Here is a 21,829-nt window from a genome sequence, read left to right as displayed (position 1 = left end):
CTAGAAACTCAAGTCTGTTTGAATGAGCTGAGGCTCTCCATCTTGCCATTCACCCCTCCCTTCTCCTGCCTTCACTTTTTTTTAAGCCCACAAAGAAACTCTCCCTCATTTGGGCTGCCTGTATGCAGTCGTGAAGACTGAGACTGCAGCTGGCTGTGAGTGCCGGAGAGGGGTAGAGAATTGATTACACCTATACGGCGCTCTGCATGAAATTGCAAAGTAACTGTGGAGACCGCTGTGTTTTGTCGGGGCCAAAGGTGCCCCTGCTTGGAAATGAACCACACAGAATCCCCATTATCACTCTCCTCATAGAAATAGGAGCCAAGCTAGGCGACCGTCACATGCTAATTCCTTGCTAAATCCGCTGCTGTGGAGGAATGCTTATTGTGAAATACAGAGCAAGGATAACAGCTCGAGTGTGTAGTGTTTTCTCAAGAATTTATTGTCTATTCATGAATAGCACAATACTTGTGGAAGTAGGTATGTCAGCAAGTTAAGCATAAATATAAAGTTAGTTTGAAATGGGTATTGCAATGCTGCCACCTTTGAAATGAGGTATCTCTTGATGAAACTCTAACTTGCTTAACCAGTGGGATTACTGACTGTCTAACTTTTTAAAGCAATAATCTTTTTACAAACGAAAAGCTTAAGTCATACGCAATAAGGTGCCGCAGGGATGTTGCATTTTTATTGGACAACCTGGGAGTTAGCATTGGGTTCCCTTCATAAAAAAAACCGTGGGGATTTTGGATTATTTCACATTTCACATTTTGTTAGTGACAATGATTAGATTATGCTTAATGCGAAAATTTAACATTAGCACTACAGAGGTGTAATAAAATTACCATACTGCTTTAGTAATGTGAGTAACATAGCTGTATCCAGCTCAAGCTTGCTAATATTAGACCGCAAAAGCTACCAGGGATAACAGACCATGTAAGGCTGTCACAGAAAAGTCCCTGATTGTATTGAAGTGTGTGTGTGTGTAAGTGAGAGAGAGGGATTGTGCTAAAATGGGCTCCTGGAGACACCTCCTGTAGCAGGAACTACCCAGAAGCTGATCTGAGCACTTTGCCAGTTGTTTATATTTCTGTCCGTCTGCCGCTATTTTTTTTTATTTTTTAAAACACGATAGCATCACTACCGTGCAAGATTCAGTAATGGAACTTTACATCAGCATAGTTCAGATCTAAATGAAGACTGAGTTCAAAGATGTATGTGGTCTAAGCAAGGGCGCAGCTAGAAGGCGTCACGGCTGGTGTCATCCCATGGCAAGACGTTCTCTAGTTGCTTCTAAATTGTCTAATTTGCAACAGAAAGTTGAGTTAGTGCCTCTTTTAGAAGATACAAAGTCTTGCTGTAAGCTGAATTTTTGCAGTGAGTCTGTACAGTAGAGAGCGACATGTTTTTTTATGTGTTCTGCAGTTCTTATTATCTATTAACAAGGAGCCCTCCATCATTCTTTGCAACTAGGCTTGACACATCCCTTACTCTGCTCAGAGGGAATGTCCGTATCATGCCAGGAACTCTGCATATATAAGCATAACACCCCACCAGAAAATAATGCCAAAACATACTCCATTCATCTTTACTCCATGCCACATGTTTTAATTTAATCATGAATAGCACCTCTGGAAGAGAGTATGTGTGCCCCTAAAAATGGCAGAAGCTGAGAAACCACCCTGTGGTTGGGGCCAGTTCACGAACACTTCTGGAGCACACAAAGAAATATTAAGCCAGCTATTTCATTTTGAGCATGTCAAGAAAACCTGGCATTTATTCTCTGCAAATAGATTTAAAAGGTGCCAGGTCATGTGTGGTCAGCGGTCTTTGGAATCTGAAGTGCAGTTATGGATGGTTCAGCATGGACTGGTTTGCTCTCACTCCTCATATTTTATCCAAGAGTATTGGAATATATGAAAGCTGCAGTGTCCTCATTTAATAGTTGCAGTGGTTGCTCTGGACAGTTTAGCAGGTGTCCCCGTGAGACTGAAGACAACTTGCAGATATCATTCAGCATTTCTGTCCATTAGAATCAGTGAAAACTGTGCTGTTTTGTTGAAAAGTATGTAAAACTTTAAATACAGTACATGTAATTCTCATGTTTGATGAACACAATTGAGCATATATGTCAAAACATCATCAGTATTGGTCATTGTTCTGTGTTCATTGTTTAAACCTAGTTTTGTAGCTTGCACAGCTGACCAGTGAGTCAAACTTCACAATCCAGTTGCATTCTTAACTTGGACAGACTGGCTGATGTTGTTTGTGTGTTACTCTTCTTCAACTCCAACAACTGCAATTCCAAGCAAAGTTTACATACAAGTAAATTAACTTCAAATTAGAAGACTCAACATTGCAATATTTCACCCAATACACACTCATAAAATTGGCTCGGACTGGCTACAAAGGTTTTGTAAGGATGTTTTTGATTTCTTTGTCCTGCCTACTCATTTTTCTCTCAACACCCCGGAACAGAGAAACCAGCTCCACTAGCTCACATCAAAAGCTTTTAACAAGCAACAGGTTTTTTTGTCTATGACTTATCTATGGCCACCTACCCACCTTCAGATGACAGCTCCTCGACATCAAACGGACAGAGTTACCCAGAGGCCCTTTGTGTGGGTTCAGGTGGCGACTAGAAACCTCCGCTGTAATGAGTGACTAGGCAGTGCCAACACAGGTGAGCGCTGCAGGAATTCTTTGACCGCAAGCCTTTGAACCTCAGGAGAGGTGCGTGTGTGTATCTGTGTGTGAGAGCTACAGAGCACCTTTGAGGGTCAGACTGTCAATGACGGCGGCTGTGTAGTAATGATCAGTGGTTGCTGGAGGTCTGTTCCACTTGGGTAGAAAAAGAAATGCATGTAAATGGAATATAAGCTTAACCGTGTATATTGTTAACATATCATAATGGATGACAGTGAATTTGTATGATTATGATCTTCTAAAGACGGTAATCCAAGTTTTTTTTTGCCACTTTTATTTGCTTGGCATGTTAATGCTTGCATGAAATGTTAATTTCAAAAGTCCCATGGTTAAAGGGGTTTCCCTGTAATTAGAATATTTAAGAATTAGTCTGCAGAGCACTGAACCCTGTCTGCTAATAATTCATAAACCATCCTATTCATTTTATAATGTGCTTGATTTGGTAGGGATGCAACTAATGATTATCTTCATGATGAATTAACCTACCAGTCATTTATTTAAATTGTTTAAGGTACAAAATGTCAGTAAATTGTGAAAAATAATGCTTATCACAAGTTCCCAAAGCCAACGTGGTGACGATGTAATTCACCACAGCCGTAAGGTGCTAAAAAGCGTGAAAATGTACTTTGAAAATGCTTGGAAAGTGCTTGACTTTGAAATAGGAAAGGCATAGAAACCTTGTTTTTACTAAGCTGTTATAGGACAGTATAAAAGACAGAACATATTAACATTGGAGAATCTGGATTCTTTTATCAGATTAATTTTCTGTTGTTTAATAATCAACCACCGCTGCAGCTCTACAGTTCTCTATAGTTTGTTGCTGTTTGAATTCTTCATTAAAATGTTTCTCCTGTTTTTTTCCCACAGGGACCTGCGGAGTAACATGATCAGTCGTATTGAACCAGGCGCTTTCCTCGGATTGCCAGCACTCAAAAGACTGTGAGTAGTGGTTAAACTTCTACAGCCTCACTGCCTTTTTAATGTGGTTTATGCATGTGTGTGTACTCTACATTCACACGTTTAACCCCCTAGGGGATTTTACTCAGGTGCTCTTTTATTATTGCAACCAAAAGGTCTAAATTCCAGCTTTTTTAAAGGCAGTTTGGAGTGCTTGCTTTAATTATTTGCCATGTGAGAAGAGTGGTTTATGGATATAGTGAATGTAGAGTGTGTCCTCTTGTGATTATAAAATGTGTTTAAAGCCATACCTTTTTGGTATTTTAATCTGGTAGAATTGCTGTGTCTAGCTAAATATATTGCAGTTCCTAATCTTTTAAAAATTCCTTAACAGTGAGAGTCGTGGCTGGGCTGTGTTTAAAGCAGCTGTTGTTTTTTTATCAATCTATGCAATGTGTTATGCCTGTTCTAGCAAGTCCAGAGTGTATCCATAAGGGAGAATGGTCAAACAGCAGTCTATTTCGACTGCCTTGTTTTTTCTGGCCCACTGCCAGAGACCACTGCAGACAGCATGAGGCCTTATATACTTTCACACACTAGAGGAAAAAAAGGAGGCTGACATATAAATGTGTGTGTGTGTGTGTGTGGTGTCTATGAACATCATGTGACTATTATTTTGATATGCAGAGAAAACAGTCCATCTGGGATATGCCGTGTGTACATGTGGGACAACCTGTGTGTGCAAGTGTATAGTTGTGTGTTTCCCTTTGTGTGTGCATGAGAGAGAGAGCAAGAACACAGCATGAATTGGAATCATCCGACAGTACCCGACCGCTGCCAACACAAACTTGAGCTTGGCTGCTGCTGCGGAGCAATAAGAGCGAGACAGGAAGGCAGTCAGCTCCTCGGCTCAGGCCCGGCCTCATTTCCCCCCCTCATCCTCACTGCATACACTCTGATGGATTTATGCGTGCCTATATGTCTTCTGCATATTAAAATCTTTACTCCCACACACAAGCTATTCACAAAGAGTTTCCTAATCACGTCAGAGTGATCTGCAACCTCGCATGGATATGTTTGTTCCAGAGTACAGTTTGGTTTTGCCCGGGGGCTTCAATGTTTAATTGGCCCCGCCACCCGCCTCACTTAATTTCAAAAGGTAGTCGTCATTCACTCGACTGAAAGGGAGGGAGCACTGAAAAGAGAAGATGAGCAAATGAGAGGATGAGGTAGTGCTGGACCCTGGGAATATAAACACAGAAGCCCTGCATCAAAGGCTGGCATCCACTTCTACACATCCACCCTACTTTTTCCCTTCGTTTTGGAAAATGGGATTAGACCTAATTGGCAGCAAAAATCACATAAAAATAGATTTCTACCAGTTTTTATATGCTATTTATTTGACATACCTTTGGCACATGCTTCTCTATGTTTCTCTTTGTCCTTATCTTTGACTCTGCTCAAGCCAGTCTTTAATTTCCTTCCATCTGTGTGACTGCCTCCCCCCTCAGTATTGCCTAATTAGATTTATTCTCCATTCAAGATGTGCCATTTGGAGGGCCCATTCATCTTATGTGTTTTGACACAGGGCAGTGACAGGGGCATTTATAGAAAAAGGCTGCAGAAGTTTGGATAATATGGGTTCCACACATCAAACAGACTTTCTGGTGCACTTAAAGGGTAGTTAAAGGTATTTATGAAGCAGTTGTAGTTAGTTTAGTGAGTCAGATATTACATACCGTCCTGGGAAATATGGGTTTGGTTGAGTGGTTGAGGCTTCATATAGACTTCTCGCACACATCCAGCAAATTGATGTCCTCTGCTCACTGCAATCCCACACTTTACCACAGAGAATGAAACCATGTGACCTCCATGGGATACTCTCAATTTCAGTAATGTAATTAGTTGGGCTGACCCACTGCTGCTCATATCACAAAGTCAATGAAAGAACTTAAACACAGTCAGACTATAACTATAACTAAAAGATGATATGGCCTGGTCATGTATGATGTATTAATGTAGCGTTACAGTGGTGCATCAAATGGAGAAATCAAACTCTCAACACTCAAAGAAAAGCAAATTAAAAAACTTTTCTCAGTCCTGCACTTGATTTCTGCATCTTTGGCTCTCCACTATGGGGTTAGAGATTCATTTTAACAAGATGCATTTTAAAGTTCACAGAAGTTTCCAAATTGAAATGTAAAACAAATCAAATAAAACTTTATTTTTTTGTATTTTGCATGCAAAAGCCACATGAGACAACAATTACATTTCATATGTTATCGATCAGTAATCAAAAAAAAATTGGCTTCCCTTTCCCACAGTATCCAGTTTCTCATTTCTATCTACCTTAGCGGAGCATTTTCAAAAAGATCAGTTTTAAGCATTAAAACTTGGTGGATGACACTCATAAACTAAAAGGCCACTCTGAGAGCCCATGCCCTATCTCAGCGTTAATGTTCAGTCACATGGATGTTCCCAGTCGGACACTGATTCTTTCAACACCACAGGAATGCACCACGATTACTGAATCTCACAATATTAATAGATGTGAAAATTAATTAGTTTATCCACCCTGTGATTCAGATCCATTCCCAGGTTTAATGGGTTCCCCCTTGGCCCATGATACACCTTTCCACCAAGTTTAATGAAAATCAGGCCAGTAGCTTTTTCTTGGTCCTGCTGACACACAAACAAACTACACTGAAAACATAACTTCCTTGATGAACCTTGAGGCAGGGATTCACTTGTTTTCTTGTTGTTCAGCTCCTCTTAGAACCTCAGTCAGGACATTGTACATATTCTTACCATTGTTAATTAAAATCAAAACAATGCTGCAAAACAAACTATTTTCTTGGGTTAATATCAAGTTAAAACTGACATACTGAACTCTACTTGAACCATTACAACCAGAACAGCATCTGATCTAGAAGTAGTTATGTGGTCCCAGTTGTGTTGGTTTCTTTATTCATGCTGGGAACTCAGATATAGGGTGCACTGTTGGCTGCACCCTTGGGGGAAAGACAAGTGTATCCCTTACTTTACTTTCCACACAGTTCCAACACATTCTCCACACATACAAATGCATTGACATGCTCCAATCTCCCAGAATATACTCTATATCTCTGCAGCCTGGGCCCTCTTTACATTCATTTCACCAACAGCTGAACAGTCTTGAGCCTAATCACATCGGGCTATTTTTGCTTCTGGTCCTAATATCATTCACAACAACTTAAGCAGTGTGCTGAAACAGTCCTCCATGCTGTTAATGTGCCACATGCCTGTAGTAGAAAGACATGTTTCAGATTATATATACTTTGGTAATGAGTTCAAGTTGACTCATAAAAGAAGTCTGTAAAAGTTGCATAGCTAGACAAAGAAATCTGTGACATGTGGATGTGTTTGCAAAAATGATGAACACAGTACAAGTGAGTTAAAGTTATAACAGTATTCGCCTTCTTGTCTTAAGTCCCTTGATGTAGCTGTAACTCTAGGATTTGAATCCAGGCGATAAAGTGGGATGAAAGTATGCCTTCAGCTCAGGGAGCCCCCTCCTTCCAGCCGTTCACTTCCACTGTGTTATCCTTCCCCTGGCACACAATGCTCGCACAAATTGGCAAGCCTGCAAAAGGCGGCTTTTTCTTCTCTTCCAAGTGGAACTAATAACCTCACACAGTAAATTCCCCAGCTGGTACCTTAAGGACCAACACCAATAATTACATAAATGTTGGGAGGTTAGCATATGCCTGACAGTCATTTTCCAGGTATGGTTTAGTGTCTGTATCACATTCCTCTTGCACCCCAGGACACACTTTAGCTGTTGGGTTGAGGTAATGATCCGTCTTTTCTCCCAGGCTCTTGTTTCTTTACTTGGCACTTTTCAATGATTAGATCATTCACAGAAGAATATGTGTTACAGCTATTGAGAAGGTGCTGTGACTTTGAACCTCTGAGTCACTGTGACTGACTGCTTTAATCTTATCTCTCTGGGAAATTAAAGAGCCTAAAGTTTGGTTGTTGGATGATAACCATGTTTGTAATTATATTGACGCTATTAAGGTTTAGCTTTCAACAGTTATAAAGCTGGACTGTTTTTTCGTCAACAATGGATTCATTCCATGTTAAGTCAAGACTCCAACAACACTTTTAGTGAACAGATTAACTAATTTAGGTGGCCCCTATGTTATCACCAAAAGTTATCCTTTATCATAGCCAGAAACTGTAAAAACAAATGATTGTCTGTTTTTTTAAAGTTTCAGATGGATCTTCAAGTTATTGTGTAAATAAAAAAGTTTTTTTAAAGGACAAATGACTAATAAACTCCAATAAATCTAAGTTTAAAACAGTGATATTTCATCAAAATCACTTTACATTACTTGTTGTTGTTTACATCAAATGTTGTCAAAGAAAGATGGCTTGGATCAACCTGATCATGTAAACGAAAACCTTAAAATGAAAAGAAACGAAAAATCGTGACCCAAAAAATTACTAAAATTTCAACTGAACTGCAGCCTATTTACACAGCGCAGAGAGTAGAGATTGTAAGTAGAAGTTGAAAAAATGTAAATAGTTCATATAATAATGGATATGTATTGCACGTGAAGCTCCAATTTATTCATTTTCAATAATGGTAACAGTTTTGGGCACTTGAAAAATGTTTTTGTTTTTTTAAAGATTTATGGCATTATATCTGTATATACTGCACATAAGACAATTCTGAGTTTTTTTCCACTTTTAGACATGATTGTGCTTTTTCCATAGAGGTGCAGGAGTTTTATTTTGCCGTATAAAACAAGGCCACAGTGAGTACCCTGAAAATGCTTGGGGTTCAGAGAGGAGGTTGCTCTACCAAAAGAGAAACCTCTAGGGTGCCCTTTACTGAAGAAAAGCTGATGCAGTGCCTTATAGGGCTGTCTTGCATGCTGGAAAACTTTCTGCGTGCTGGTGCTGCATCTCATTCAGCTGGTGCCCTTTTTTATTTCTTTTCTGCTCCTGCCCCTCAGACTGCCTGCACTGGGCCTTTTATATAGTCTATGGTCTTTACCCACAGGCAGTTGTACTGTATCAGAGGGTGGTGTACTAAAGTTCACCCGGAGCCTCCGGTGAATATTTCCTCTTTGCTCTACTTCTAAATGTTTGCACATTGAATGTAATTCACAAAGGCAGTATCAGTCTTTTCCATGTTCGACCACGGACTCGCCTTTTGATTCCTTGTGAAGGCTCCAGGAGTCTCCGATACTATCTGATGTTTGCCAGAGACATCATGTCTGGTCACATCCAGAGGAGAAACACAGGCTTTTGACGTTTTTGACATTAATCATCAGTGATTAATCATCTCCCAGAGTGTTAATCTGCCTTTGATGTGTAGGGTTCCCCCGGAGGCCCACACAGACACATTATCTAAAATCACCTTGAACGTTGTAAACCTGTCAGCTGAATTTTTGGGCTCTTTGCCTCAACCTGTCTCTGTTAACTTTTTTTTTTCTTTTTTTTAAACCCTGTTGTGCTTTATCTCAGCCACATTTTCCTGTTTTTCCAATTTTTCTCATGATAAAATTGGCTTTTCTTGTTGGAAAACATTCCCAGTGTCAACGCAGCGTACTAATTAATGGTCTTTTAAAACATTTGAGCTGTCATTTGGTGAAAAAATGTTGAAGAAATAAACTAGAAACTTATTTCTCTGTGTGTGCCACAGGGACTTGTCCAACAACAGCATCGGCTGTCTCAACATTGACATCTTCAAGGGCCTCACCAGTCTGATCAGACTGTAAGTATTTTACATTTTATAGTCACGTTTGTAAATATGGAAGCCCTTTTTTGCCAGTAAAAGAAAAAAGAACAAGATGAAAACTTGCCATCATGGTGATAAACGGGATAGTTATTACATAGAATCTCAAAATACTGACAACTTTCTTAAAATTATGACTTATGTGGCCTAAAATAATGACATGGGATCTCAAAATAATGGCTTAATATTTTAAAATCAAGGTTTTAACGATGTAAAAAAATTAGTTTTTTATGGTATTACTGCAATTTCTATTTAAAAAAATAAAGTTAATAATAATGATACTAGTGAAATCCATCTTTAGCTTTGTTTACTGTGTCTTTTCTCCCTTTTTTGACTAAAAGAAATGCTAATATTTAAGGAATGCTGGATTAGTTAGTATCACAGTGATCATCAAATCCTGTGTATCATGACACCCCTACTTAAAATAAAGACCTAGTATCTCAAACTAATAAGAAACTTTCTAAAATTATACAATGCTAACTCATTATTTTGAGATACAATGTCTTTATTTTGAGATAAAATGTCATTATTTTAATATACTATGTCACTATTTTGGGATAAAATGTCATTATTTAGTCATTTTGAGATTTAAAAAAAGTCATTCATTTTAGAAAGTTTGTCATTACAATTAGTTATAGGATCTTTTTTTCTATCACATTGGTAGATATGGGCTTTCATATATAATAGAATGTGATAAATCATAATAAACATCAATTTACTGTTTTCCATCTTTTTTTTCCAGAAACCTTTCAGGGAACATCTTCTCTTCATTGGCTCAAGGGACCTTCGACAGCTTGGTGTCTCTAAAGTCATTGTAAGTATGATGAGGACCATGTTGCTGTCCATATCATTGTGTGATTCTCAACATTTATCATGGAAGTAACTGCAATCAAAAAGTATTTTAACAAACTGTCCACGGCTGTTTGTCACTTAATTTGATACTGACCTGTTTGCCTGCATGTGTGTGTTTCTACTTATTTGCAGGGAGTTTCAGACGCCGTTCCTGCTATGTGACTGCAACCTGCTGTGGCTGCTTCGTTGGATAAAAGAGAGGGGCATCGTGGTCAAAAACACTAAATGCTTCTTCCCCCAGTCTCTCCAGGGCCAGCACATTACCTCCTTCAGGCCAGAGCTCCTCACCTGTGGTAGGGACGCACACTAAGCTACACCTGCATGTGTTCATAGATTGGACACAGCAGGAAGATGTGATCCTAAAATAGTAGTTTTTCCACTCTGATGCATCATTTGTCCAGTCTCAGACATCTTGAAAAGTTGCAATAAGTCATGTTGAGTTGTGACACAGATTGTAGCGTTTAAAATGGTGCACTGTCTCTTTAATTTTTCTATTTTGGTATCAGTGAAGCTGCTGGTGTTTGGGGAGCAGGGGCTTGTGCAATGACACGGGAGATAAGAAAAGGGCTGCCCAGGCCAGTACTGCCTTTGTTTGTACTTGCTCATGTCTTATCAGTTTGGCACTCATCACAGTGAGGGATTATGAAATACATGGCACAGATCTAGCAGGAGCCGTGGCCTGACATGAATGACAAATCACCCAGAATTGAAGGCACTGTTTTAGTCTCCTGTGTGTCCCGAAAGTGCCAAGAGTGAAACAAAAAAGGCAGTGTGGTCAGAGAAAATGGAATTAAGAATTAGTTGTGACAAATATGATCTGAGCAACATTTTTTTTTTTTTTTTGAGAAATGACAACATGAATCTCTTTCTAACTTTTGTCTGGTTTCCCCAGATGCTCCACTGGAGCTGCCCTCTTTCCAGCTGACTCCGTCCCAGCGCCAGGTCGTCTTTCAGGGTGACAGCCTGCCTTTCCAGTGTCAGGCCTCCTTCGTGGCGGAGGACATGCAGGTGCTGTGGTACCAGAATGGCCGCATGGTCAAGCCTGACGCCGCACAAGGCATCTTCATTGAAAAACGCATGGTGCAGAACTGCTCTCTGATTGCTAGGTAATGTCAGTGTACATTCATGTTTATGCTAAAATAAGGTGGTCAGTGTCCTCTGATCATATCTCACCAACACCATATTACATGGTACTGGAATAAGGCCTATTTCACTGCAGATTTTCCCTTTTGGATAAATCAAACACCTCTGTCGAGCTCTTTATATGCACCATCAGGGTTGTGATCTGAAAGTTCTCTGATTGCTCCTATATGTTTTCTATCAGTGCTTTGACCATCTCCAACATTCAACCTGATTTTACCGGGAACTGGGAGTGCCGGGTCAGGACAAGCAGGGGCAACACCACCAGGACTGTCCACATCGTGGTGTTGGAGAGTTCTGCTGAGTACTGTGCTCCTGAACGCGTCTCAAACAACAAGGGAGAGTTCAAGTGAGTGCAAAGACGCATAAGTAGACACAGAGTTTCTTACTTATACTAGTCTCCTCAAAGGAACAGTTCCCCCCAAAATCAAAATGATATATTTTTGATGTTTTAGGTAGGAGCTATACTAGAAAGAAAATTGTTCTTACAACCCACTTCCAAAGAAAAAAGTTTGGAGGCTGTATAACTCGTAAAGAAAAGCAGAATGAATCAAATTCAGAGGGTATATTTCCAGAAAGAATTTGATCAAAAGATGTATCTTTACAGTTTTCAATTAAATATATGTCAAAATGGATAAGAAAATTATCACATTGTGCTTCATTTACCTTTTAGACAGCATCCCAACTCTTTTGGCATCATGGTTGTACAAGGCTGGTGGATTATCTTGGGGTCTGAGAAAAAAATGCTGTTTAAAGAAGTTTTGGCACTTTGAACACCACAAGCAAAGTGTCATATAGTTCCATTTTATTCAAGACAAGGCCAACATCTCAATGGTCAATATCTCCAATACTCAGCAAGTGAGACCTAAAGAATATAGATTGAAAATTATCATAATTTTTTGATTTGGGGGTGAACTGACTCTTTTAAAAAATAAAGTGCAATTCTATCTAATGTAAAAGCCTGAATTTTATGTTAAATGTTATGTAATTAAATTGTCTTTTACTTAGGCCTTCATCCCTTTCACTTCAAACTGTTAACAATTCTACAAAACCTGGGTATTTGGGCTTTAAAAGGCTTATTGTGCATTTTAAAAGGAAATTACATTAGGAAACAGCTTTTATTCATAAATAATAGCATGGGCTTTTAATTTGTTCATCTGATCTTGTGTTTTGCTAAGTGAGATACCTAAATGCAGACAGAGATCCAATCTCCCAAAGTGCATATTTGACCATGAAATTAAAGTTTGCCAAGCACTTTGGCTCCCCCTTGTGGTTAAACACATAAATTACTTAAAAAGCTTAAGCCATAATCATTACATTACTCTGTTGCTATTGATGTTACACACATTACACAAACTAAGGTGAAAATAAGGTTGTTGCTTGCGTCAGTCCTGCTGTTTCCATTCCTCATTAACTGTGTTTATTCGTCTCCTTCCAGGTGGCCGCGCACCCTGGCAGGGATCAGAGCCTACCTCCCCTGCACCAGGCTTTCATCAAGCGCAGGCAGCTACTCGGGCAGCTCGGGCGAAGACCAGCGGGCGTGGCGCTACTGCGATCGCAAGGGGTTGTGGGCGGAGGACGACTACTCCCGCTGCCCGTTCCAGAAAGATGTCACGCGATTTCTACACGTCATCTACCAGGTCTGCATCTCGTTAATGATGTCGCATTTACCATCCTTCTTTTCATCTCATCATTTCTGCTTGTCCCTCTTAACTTTGACCATTTCAAGTCGCAAACAAATTCTCTCCCTCTTTATCTCCCACTCTATCTTTCTACTAGATGCCTCTGAATGAGAGCAACGTGGTGGCCAGGGCGCGGCGCCTGTTGGTCTACACAATCGATGCGGTAAACTTCTCAGACAAAATGGACATCATCTTTGTTGCTGAGATGATCGAGAAGTTCAGCAAGTTTGTTGAGAAGTTTAAAGATGTAAGTGCTATAGTGGGTGCTCTTAGGTCTGCTAAACTGACAGTAGAATGTGATGTATGGTGTATTAAATCTTTCAAGGACAAATGGATTAATGCTCAACAGCTGTTTGTTGTCATGGTGTTTAATGAGAAAGGATGTCTTGTCATGACTTTCAGCACAGCTGCAGGCCAATGGGAAAAAAAGTTTTCAAAGTAAAGGAGTTGCTAGAATGTTGCAACTGCTCCAGGCGAGGAGCATTTTAGTTTTAAATCATTGTAATTTCTATGTAGTTTGAGGCAAATCTCTCCCTCAAGCATTCGTTTACGGCTGTTTGATACAGACAAGTTGGCTGAACATAAACATTTCATCAAGTCACTTAGAATATCAGCTGTTGAGCTGCTGTTACTTGTATTTCCTAGCTGTTAAATGTATTTATGTGTGTATTAATTCATGTCCAAATTTTAATTTCTGTCTCCCAGCTGGGTGAAGTGATGGTAAGCATGGCCAGTAACTTGATGCTGGCCGATGAGAGGGTGCTGTGGATGGCTCAGCGTGAAGCCATGGCCTGCTCCCGCATCATCGCCTGCCTCCAGAAGATTGCAGTTTACCGTCTGGCCACTGCACAGGTCTTCTCCCTGGTTAGTACTTTCAACATCATTATTTATTTTGCCTGTACAACAACCAGAGCAAGCAGAGCCCCAAAAATAGCAGGTGCTCAAAGGCGCCCACATAGTCTTCGTCACACTGCCTTGCACTTGTCTTCACGCTTGCACGACCTCTGTGTCATGTAGCATGATAACATTTTGTTTGAAAATGAATAGAGTCAATTTCCACTATTCCTGTTGTCCTTGCAGACATCTCCCAACATAGCACTGGAGGCTCACGCTGTCAGGGCCAACGACTGGAACGGCATGACCTGCATGTTGTTCCAGAGGCCCAGCCCAGAGCGCATACCCGGCCAGGACCGCCAACTCACCTTCAAATGCAACACAACTAGCTCTTTCTCCAGCATCCTTCACAAGGTCAGCTCCTAGCAGAGAAAATTACCATTTGTCAGCATGTTGTTTTGTACAAGCTTTTATTGTGGAGTTTGGTTTTGATTGCAACACATCATAAACAAAACGATATATATTTTGTAAAGATATGAAAAGATTTTTACTTGATTGTCTCTTTTGGCTCAGCAGAGTACCATTGTGGAGGCTTCCCTGCAGCTTCCACAGGCTCTCTTCACCCAAGCTGCAGTCCCCGGGCAGGCAGAGGACACGGTCTACAAGCTCCATCTCCTGGGCTTCCGCAACGGCAAGTTTTTCCCCTCCACCAGCAACTCCTCCCAACTGGCTGATGGTGGGAAAAGAAGGAGTGTTGCTACTCCTGTCATCATGGCCAAGATAGGTGAGTCATAATGTTCCCATGTAGTCATAAGTGTTTGTTTTTTTCAAACAGACTAAAATATTTTGACATATAACACTGAATCATAAAGCAACAAGCACAACAAGACATAAATAACCAGCTCAATTAAGAAATATTTCCCGCAATAGTAAGACAAATTAAAGCAATGTTTTATATGGTATAAAGTCTGATCACATGTATGTGTTTTTCATCAGAGGGTATGTCCCCGCGTGTCCTGAGGACGCCTGTTAACATCACTCTACGGCGGTTTGCACGTGGCTCAGACGCCGTGTCCGCCTGCTGGAACTTCAGCCTGGCAGGAGGCCACGGAGGATGGCAGAGCGATGGCTGCCGCATCCTGGGCCATCATGACAACTTTACCACCATATCCTGCAACTCTCTTGGCAACTATGGCCTGCTGATGGTAGGTTGGGTTGTTGCCTGTGTTTGGTGTATGACATAAACAAGTTTGGCCTTTTGTCAGGTGATGTTTTCCCAGTGAACAGCATCAGTAAAACTCACCTCTACCATGAATTAGAGGCATTTTTGTGATGTAAAACACTTTGAGTGAGCCTAAAGTAATGAATTGGCTCTCTAGGCCCTTAGCGAAATATTGCCATGGCTACAAACGTTTACTAGATAAGCTCAACCAGCAAAATATAGTGCAATAAAGTGCTGGGCGCATTGTATCTAACACCCTGTAGTCATCTATAAGCATTATATTTATTGGGTTACATTTTACAGGGATGTGAAGTAAAAAAAATTTCTTGAAACTGAGAATTTATCGCTTCATCTGTAACGCAGGACCTGAGCAGTGTGGAGTTTTTCTCTCAGAGCATCCAGCCCCTGCACCCAGTCATCTACGCCACTGCTATCATACTACTCATCTGTCTGTTCACCATTATCGTCAGCTACATCTACCATCACAGGTAAGACATGTGTGGCAATGTTTTATCATTCTAATTTGTTAATATGTTACAGGTTCTTCTTATTTATGGCCATTTAGAAATTGTTTTGCTGGTTTTGCCCCCTGTTCATTTCTGTTCCTTTTTTGTGTTTTCTTTAACTATGATTAAAAATGCTAATGTTTATTGAATACAAATCTTAGTAGTTACATTTTTCTATCGTTAATTTTATGATAACAATCAATAATGGAGCATGACAATGTATCAGGCATTGTTTCAGTAAAGGCTGCTGCAGAGGCTGGGGACATGGCATATTGTGAACATTGTGAAATGTTACTTTATGTCATGTAGGATCTGGTTATTGTAATATAGTGAGAGATTCTCCACCACCGTTTCTGCATTTATTAATCCATCTTTATTTCCGTTTGCCTTGGACAATGTTATTTTCTACTCTGTTATTCTTTATCCGTCATATTCATGATATTGTAAACATATCCTTTGAAACCAATAGTCATCCCCACAATTATTGGTATTGGCCAGGGCTGGTGGGGTAAAGACAAATGGTCACCATCCAGATCAGTGTCAAGATAAACAAGTGTCTCATTTATAAACCAGAAATAGTTGCTCATTCAGCCTTTTGTATTTGATTTGTTTTGATTCCGTGACTTCAGGTCTGTCCGTGTGAGCCGCAAGTTTTGGCACATGTTGGTCAACCTCTGCTTCCACATCTCCCTCACCTGCGGGGTCTTTGTCGGCGGCATCAATCAGACACGATATGCAAGCGTGTGCCAAGCAGTGAGTACACGCCACCCGCACACCTCCAACACTCCTGCAGTGCTTTCCTCCAAACGTAGTCGCCAGCAGTCGAAAAGGAACAAGTGCTTTGGATGTTTTCAAAGCAAAAATGCCAGAAAAAGTTGCCTTTGGCAAAGTTCACTTCGCTCATAAAAACTTATGGAAACACAGTAAAAGAAACCTATGAAGGTACAGTAGATTGTTTCCATGGCTGGAGGCGATTCTACTCCTCCCTCATGGTGTGTTGTACTGAGATTCATTACTTATTCATTTTTCATTGCACAAAGTACCTGGATGAAAGATTTTGGCAGAGAACTTCTTGTTTATTTATATAATCCCCTCTGGCATAAAGATATATCTCACAAGGTGATTTTTCAGCTCAGGCTGGTGATGATACACTCAATACAAAATAGCTCATGAGCATCATGCCATTTTAAAACAAAAAAACTCTTATGCACTGCAAATTTAACAGCATGTGCATTCTGCCATTCTAGATTGATTGAGTTACTTTTGGTTCAGTACGTGTCATGCATATCACCATGCAATCTCTTCCAGGTGGGCATCTTGCTGCACTATTCCACTCTGGCTACCGCGCTGTGGGTCGGTGTGACTGCTCGCAACATTTACAAACAGGTGACACGCAAAGCCAAACGTTACGAGGAGCTGGATGAACCTCCGCCACCACCACGGCCTATGCTGAGGTACGATACCACTGGCATTTCAGGCAACTTTTCATGTAAGCATCTCCAAGTGGCAGCATTAGCTAACTGCTTATACTTTGCTGCTCAGACGCCATGTAACATGTCAGTAAAGTAAGTAAGTAAGTAAGTAAGTAAGTAATTGACAAAATGTTTTGTTTGTTTTTACCAAGTATGCTGAAGCTGAATCCCCAGTAGTTCCAGGGCATTATTTTTGCTCCTGTCATGTTTTTTTACTGCAATATTAGAGTCCTGCACTATGGAAACAACACAATCATAAAAATGTATCGCTGAACATTAAATCTATATATATATACACACAGAATTTTCCAAATGCCCATAAATGATACCACTATTGGGAGGAAAATGAGGGCTCCACTTTCTATACATAGTACTTTTTTTTTAATTTACATTTTTATAACCTCTACTTACAACCTGATTTCCTGTCCTCTCCTGTCAGTCTCCTGAATAGTCTGCAGTTCAGTTTTTTTCAGCCGAGTCATTTTTGGCTCGCCAGTTGTATTCAATCACACAACATTTAATGTTTTTTACAGGATCCCGTATGTGCAAATGGTTTATTTCTGGCAAAATTTTTAATGAGACATAGAATAAAGGGATTTTGATGAAACATCGCTATTAAAAGGTAAGATTAGGTTGCTTTTCCTGATGGAGGGTTTTGTCACACATTCAAGGCCCATCAGAAATTATCGTATTTTTAAATGTATTTATTTTTGCCTTTGCTGGTTGCAGAAGGTTAATATCAAACACTACCAAGGGGATGACATCTAGTGTTTTTGATAACTATTTCTCAGTCCGAGCTTGCTGCTTTTTCTACTTCACACTTAAACAAAGTGAACAAACCATTAATTCGTGCTGTCTGTTCATTTCGCGTGAGCATTCAAGTACAGAAAACACAATATCAGTCTCCCGATGTTACCTACACTTACATTTTTTAACCGTTCAGAAGCAATTGGGGATTTTTTTTAATGTTTTCGGGAGGTTGACTTTTTACACAGATCACCTAGTGCAGGGAAAGCTACACTATGTTGAGAAATGACATGTTAGGTTTACATACTTTCAATATGTTTTGGGTTATTTCTCATGTCATCAGTGGTCATGTTTGTTGGTGAAACTGCCACATGGTGTCAGCGTAGAGGCCTGAAATGCCACTGGACCTCTGTGTCCACTACATGCCAGCTTGTCATCCAACAAAGAGAGACTAAAGCTGATCCACCTCTCTGTGCTTTCTACAAAAGGTTCTACTTAATCGGCGGAGGGATACCCATCATTGTATGTGGGATCACTGCAGCAGCTAACATCAAAAACTACGGCAGCCGGACCAATGCACCATAGTAAGTAGTGCCTGTATAGAAAGCAATTAAATTTCTTATCCTCAGTATGTGCTTATGGTAATACTATATCTTTTTAACAGCGTTTAAAAGAGAAGCATCCAGGCCCATGAGATCCTTTACATTCTGTCCTCAGGAGGAGCTGGCTTTAGTTATCGACCGGCCAGGCTGCGTTGCTTTAGTAAATAATGGATATTTTTATGAGGGTTGGAAAAGTTTATTCCCTGAAGTTCTGATTATGGAAGCACATTAATGGTATGTGCATCCAAGCAACAAGCAACTGCTGCCAGTTTACAGCGAGCTCCCGCACACTCCCCTTCTACAGGAGCAGCTGTTTCGATTGTGCAACGTGGCTGACTAATTGAGAAATCTGGACCCGTATCTGTCTGAAGTCTTTGGAGTTTAATTAATTCCTCGCAAGCAAGACAAACCCAGCCTGTGTTATTAAATGTAATGGGACAGTTAGTGAAAAAATGAGACACAAAGTTTTTCATAGAGTCATTGTAAGTTTGAGAAGTAAATAATGATGGTGATAGATTAAGATAAGGAGATGTGGTATTGTTTTAATGAGCACTGTTGGCAATTTTCCTTTTAGAAGGTTTAAAATAATTTGCTGAAAATAATAAATAATAAATAAATAATAATTGCTGAAAGATCATCCTGATGTAACTGGGGAAAATTTGCACTATTTCTTTTTTACTAATTTGCATTTTTTTTTTTTTACCAAATATGAAATGTTAAATTGGCCCTGTCTCTTCTGTCTAGTTGCTGGATGGCATGGGAGCCAAGTATCGGGGCTTTTTATGGCCCGGTGGGATTCATCATCTTTGTGGACTGCATGTACTTCCTCAGCATCCTGCTCCAGTTGCGCCGCCACCCTGAACGTCGTTATGAGTTTAAGGAGCCAACCGAAGAGCAGCAGCATCTGGCTCCAGCACACACAGAGGCTGGAGCAGATGGTCCCAGCAGCCACTGCCACCCCCTCACTCTCCAGCTGCAGCCTCACGAGGCGTCATCCTCCCTCGTGTCTGCGCCCCACACTGTGCCCCTGTCGGCCCTGGAGAACGAGCACACCTTCGCTGCTCAGCTGATGGGTGCAACAGGGGCGTTAGGGCTCTATGCAGCCCTATGGGTGTTTGGGGCCATGGCCGTATCGCAGGACCACCCCTTTGACTTAGCTTTCACCTGCCTGTTTGGGGTGGCCGCACTGGCACTGGGGGCGTTCATGGTGGCGCATCATTGTGTCAACAGGCAGGACATGAGGCGCTTTTGGTCACAGGCCTGTTGCTCTGGTAGACGAGCCTACTCTGCTCAGGAAGATGTCCTTCTGCCTCAGCCAGGCGTGGCGTTGACATCCACAGCAGGGTCTGTGAGCAAAGCAGATGGGGAGTCAACAAAGTGTGGCCACAGCAGTGCAGACTCTTCTTACACAAATAAGAGCGCTCCAAGTGTGCGCAACTCCGCCCATGGCAGCAAGCTGACCAATCTGCACGCAGAGGCAGCTCAGTGTAAGTCCGCCTCTGCCCCGGTGACAGCCAACGGTGCAGCTGTTCTGGACAACAGCCTGACTGAACATTCAATAGACAATGAAATTAAAATGCACGTAGCACCAGTTGAGGTGCAGTTCCGCCCTGTGATGAACAACATCAACAATCCAGCAGCTGCCACTAACGGACACGCCAGCAGGCATCACAAGAACCGAGCACGGGCGCACAGGGCCAGTCGGCTAACCGTGCTGCGCGAGTACGCCTATGACGTCCCCACCAGTGTGGAGGGCAGCGTACAGAGCGCCCCCCACAGGCGGCAACATCATTATGACGTAGCGGCACGCAACAGTCGTCGGGCGGCCTACATGGCGTACAGAGAGAGGCATCAGAGCCAGCTGCAGCAGGACAGCAGTGACAGCGCCAGCCTGCCACGACGCTCCCGCTACGCAGATAAAGGAGGGGGCAGCCCCATGGGGAACGGGTCGGTGGTGACTGAAGACACTGAGCAGGCCGGGGTGACTACTGCCGCTGGGTCGAGCTCCAGCAAAGACTCTGGTCCTGTACAGCAGCCAAGCAGCACAGAACTAGAAAGCCAACCCAAATCATATGGGCTCAACCTCATCACTCAAAACGGTGGCACACTTAAAGAAAACGGGCAGGCCGTGCCTTTAATTAACACAGAGAGTGCAGCCAGTATAAAGACTGGCTTGTGGAAACATGAAACTACTGTGTAGCGACAGTTTCCGTCCCAAAGACTGCATTGTGGTATGCTCTTGCCTTTTAAACTGTGAAATGTCTTTTTTTTTTTTTTTTTTTGATTGTATGTTTATTTTATGTACAATCCAATCATTACTGCCACTGAACTATCTTTGTAGATATGTTTTTGTAAATGGTCTATTTTTATAACTTTTAACCTTTTGCCATTTTCTGTACATGAAATTGCATGGTCTGAGCTGTGGCCCTGTGCATACCCTTACCCCGGGGATGTTTTTTTTCATTTTCTAGTTTGTCCCTACAATAATAAAACAAAAGTTTGGTTTATCTAATTGATAGTTTTTATTCTTGTGATAACACCCACAATCTCTTCTTGGGTCTGTGCTGCCAGTGCAAAGGTGAGCCAGAGCTGTTTTGTTTCCAAGAATTACTCTTGCTGACAATATATGACAAGCTGGTAATTGGGTTTTGCACTGACCTTCAGGTGGCCTCGGGTTCCTTTTCTCCACAGCGGAGCAGCAATTTAATTGCAATTGGCTGGTGGCTTTGGGCTCTGTAGGTGTTTTCTCCCTGCATGCTGGCAGATTTGATGAGTGCACCGTACATCCTGGGCTCATGCTGACTTGATGCCCGGGCTGTGATTGACAGCTGACTCGCAGGGCAGCCGACACGAGAAAAAAGAATAATGAGAGGTATCTTCCTCCTCTTTCACCTCCTTCGGTTCTCCGACTCCTCTACAGCCTGGAGCTGAACTGGAGTCCCACTCACAGCTTGACATTGCTGTTGGGCACAGAGCACATAACCGAAACTAGGTATGATTTGACTGCTGAGTGCTCTCCAGGTGGATTAGTCTGAATGTGTCTGACATGGTGCTTGTGTCAACAGCCATGCGCTGTTCAAGTCTGACACTGAATCAGTTCTCTACATTTGTAGTGTTTAGGGGTAGTGGTGGTAATCAGGTTCGTTACTTTAGTAAAACTACTGTTAAAAGTGTAGTATAAAAGTACTAATTCAACAGTAAAAATGGACCCTGTGATTGACACCACATATTTCAGTATTAAATTGTAAATACTGCATTATAGCATTTTTAATGTTGTAGCTGATCGACAAAAAAAAAAAATTGCCAACTATTTTGATAATGGTTAATTTTTCTCTTTTTTTTTTATTCTTTTTTCTTTTACACAGTGCAAATAACAACATA

The 21,829-nt window shown here is 41.2% G+C and overlaps 1 protein-coding gene across 2 annotated transcripts in view; it reads left to right on the top strand.

Annotated features, from left to right (window-relative positions):
- Positions 1-20,960, top strand: part of adgra3 (adhesion G protein-coupled receptor A3) — a 33,984-nt gene extending 13,024 nt beyond the window's left edge. The window contains exons 3-19 of one of the 2 annotated variants that reach the window (XM_059355025.1): positions 3,574-3,645; positions 9,299-9,370; positions 10,134-10,205; positions 10,376-10,536; positions 11,136-11,349; positions 11,568-11,732; positions 12,822-13,023; positions 13,163-13,312; positions 13,771-13,929; positions 14,146-14,313; positions 14,476-14,683; positions 14,896-15,104; positions 15,485-15,609; positions 16,257-16,380; positions 16,936-17,081; positions 18,335-18,430; positions 19,193-20,960. In XM_059355025.1, coding sequence (XP_059211008.1) covers positions 3,574-3,645; positions 9,299-9,370; positions 10,134-10,205; positions 10,376-10,536; positions 11,136-11,349; positions 11,568-11,732; positions 12,822-13,023; positions 13,163-13,312; positions 13,771-13,929; positions 14,146-14,313; positions 14,476-14,683; positions 14,896-15,104; positions 15,485-15,609; positions 16,257-16,380; positions 16,936-17,081; positions 18,335-18,430; positions 19,193-20,648 — 3,799 coding nt within the window. In that variant the 3' untranslated portion in view covers positions 20,649-20,960. Of the gene's footprint in view, positions 1-3,573; positions 3,646-9,298; positions 9,371-10,133; positions 10,206-10,375; positions 10,537-11,135; positions 11,350-11,567; positions 11,733-12,821; positions 13,024-13,162; positions 13,313-13,770; positions 13,930-14,145; positions 14,314-14,472; positions 14,684-14,895; positions 15,105-15,484; positions 15,610-16,256; positions 16,381-16,935; positions 17,082-18,334; positions 18,431-19,192 lie in introns of both variants that reach the window. The other variant, XM_059355024.1, reaches the window with a different exon arrangement.
- Positions 20,961-21,829: the final 869 nt, after the last annotated feature.

Source organism: Centropristis striata, chromosome 17, assembly GCF_030273125.1.
Source record: "Centropristis striata isolate RG_2023a ecotype Rhode Island chromosome 17, C.striata_1.0, whole genome shotgun sequence".
Taxonomy (NCBI): Eukaryota; Metazoa; Chordata; class Actinopteri; order Perciformes; family Serranidae; genus Centropristis; species Centropristis striata.
Note: the sequence above shows the minus strand (reverse complement) of the source record. Positions and strands in the feature narration are given on the sequence as shown.